The sequence below is a fragment of the Egretta garzetta genome, unplaced genomic scaffold (assembly GCF_000687185.1).
Source record: "Egretta garzetta isolate BGI_Z169 unplaced genomic scaffold, ASM68718v1 scaffold356, whole genome shotgun sequence".
Taxonomy (NCBI): domain Eukaryota; kingdom Metazoa; phylum Chordata; class Aves; order Pelecaniformes; family Ardeidae; genus Egretta; species Egretta garzetta.
This window is the reverse complement of record NW_009260019.1, coordinates 506,706-508,077: the sequence shown is the minus strand read 5'-3', so window position 1 is coordinate 508,077 and position 1,372 is coordinate 506,706. Positions and strand designations below refer to the sequence as shown.

The 1,372-nt window shown below is 63.4% G+C and overlaps 1 protein-coding gene across 1 annotated transcript in view; it reads right to left on the bottom strand.

The window, feature by feature from the left end:
- ACOT8 (acyl-CoA thioesterase 8) overlaps positions 1-1,372 on the bottom strand; it is a 5,764-nt gene that overhangs the window by 2,401 nt on the left and 1,991 nt on the right. The window contains exons 3-5 of the mRNA XM_035896152.1: positions 1,076-1,353; positions 672-829; positions 81-272 (exon numbers count right to left, since the gene is read on the bottom strand). Coding sequence (XP_035752045.1) covers positions 81-272; positions 672-829; positions 1,076-1,353 — 628 coding nt within the window. The remainder of the gene's footprint in view (positions 1-80; positions 273-671; positions 830-1,075; positions 1,354-1,372) is intronic.

Genomic DNA, 1,372 nt, shown 5'->3' with positions numbered 1-1,372 from the left:
AGCCCACGGCCCGCCGCCCCCAGGACAGGCAGGGCTGGCCCTTGCCACACGGGTCCCCGGGGAACACGGAGAGGACTCACCAGCCCAGGGGCTCTCGCACTCGTACAGCATCCAGTGGTCCGCTCGGAAGGGCGCGTGGAACCACATGGAATGGTCAAGGGACACCATGAACTTGACACGGTACTGCTGGTGCGGGAGCAGGGCCGTGCCCAGGAAGGCGTAGTCGGAGATGTAAGCGGCCACGCAGCAGTGCACCTTCATGTCCGTCTCTCCTGCAAAGCAACCGGCACTGCCTGTCCCCTGTGGCGTGGCTGGGGGAGAAGCCTGGGCGTGTAGCACGAGGCAAAGCCCCGGGCGCTCTGCTGCCCCGAGGGTCAGCTGCTGGCCAAGCAGAGCCGAGATGCTTTTCCAGACACGCGCCCCTTGCCGTGCCCCCCCGGAGAAAGCCCGCCGCGGCTGAGCACGGCACACGGGCATCGCTTCATGCTCCAGCACCCGCACCCGCATTTCAGCCTTGCAATCCCCAGGCTTCCCCGCAGGCTTGGGGCACAGCCAGCCTCCAGATCACAACCCTCTCGTCCCGCTCCATCACGAACGTGTTCTACAGCGTGAGCTTGAGCCCGAGCCCTCAGCTCGTGAGGCAGCTGGACCACCCGCCTGGCAGGACCCACCTATGTAGCCTCGTGCTCGCACCCAGAAGAGCTGCTTCGGCTCCTGCGGCTCTGAGCGGAATACATCTGGCGGGTTGACGGGTTTGATGTCAATCGGCACATCTTCGGCTTCAATCTTGTTGAGATGCTTTCTGTATCTCTCTGCCAAGTTAGGATTCCTGTAGACCAAGACGGAGAAGCAAGGTTAATGCCAGGCAGGTCAGGGGCACGTCCTGCTGGCAGCGGTTTCAGCCCTGGGCCACACAGCAAGGCAGGAGGGGCACGGCTCCCGCCCTGGCCTGTCCTGCTTCTATATTCCCAGCTGTATTTGGGAACTCCTCAGGCAGTCACCCCGATCCCTGTGCCTCCCTAAGCCCCAGCCGCAGAGAAGGGCGTCCCTGGCATGCCCCTTCCAGCCCACTCACTGCAGGAACTTCTGGATGAGCTCCTCTTGCGTCAGCAGCTCCTCGGGGAGCGGCACGGTAGGCATGGTGAACTGGTGCTGCACTGGGCTCCCCTGGGAGAGCTGGAAGGAGGCTTGGCAGGTGAAGATCGGCTTTCCGTGCTGGATGGCCTTTACGGAACGAACAGAGAAGCTCTTCCCTGTATGGGTCCGCTCCACCTTGTACAGCACCGGCACCTTGGGGTCCCCTGGGTCAAAAAAAGGATGTTGGGCCACCACACACCCCAGAGGGGACCTGACCTACGCAGGCCGAGCACCG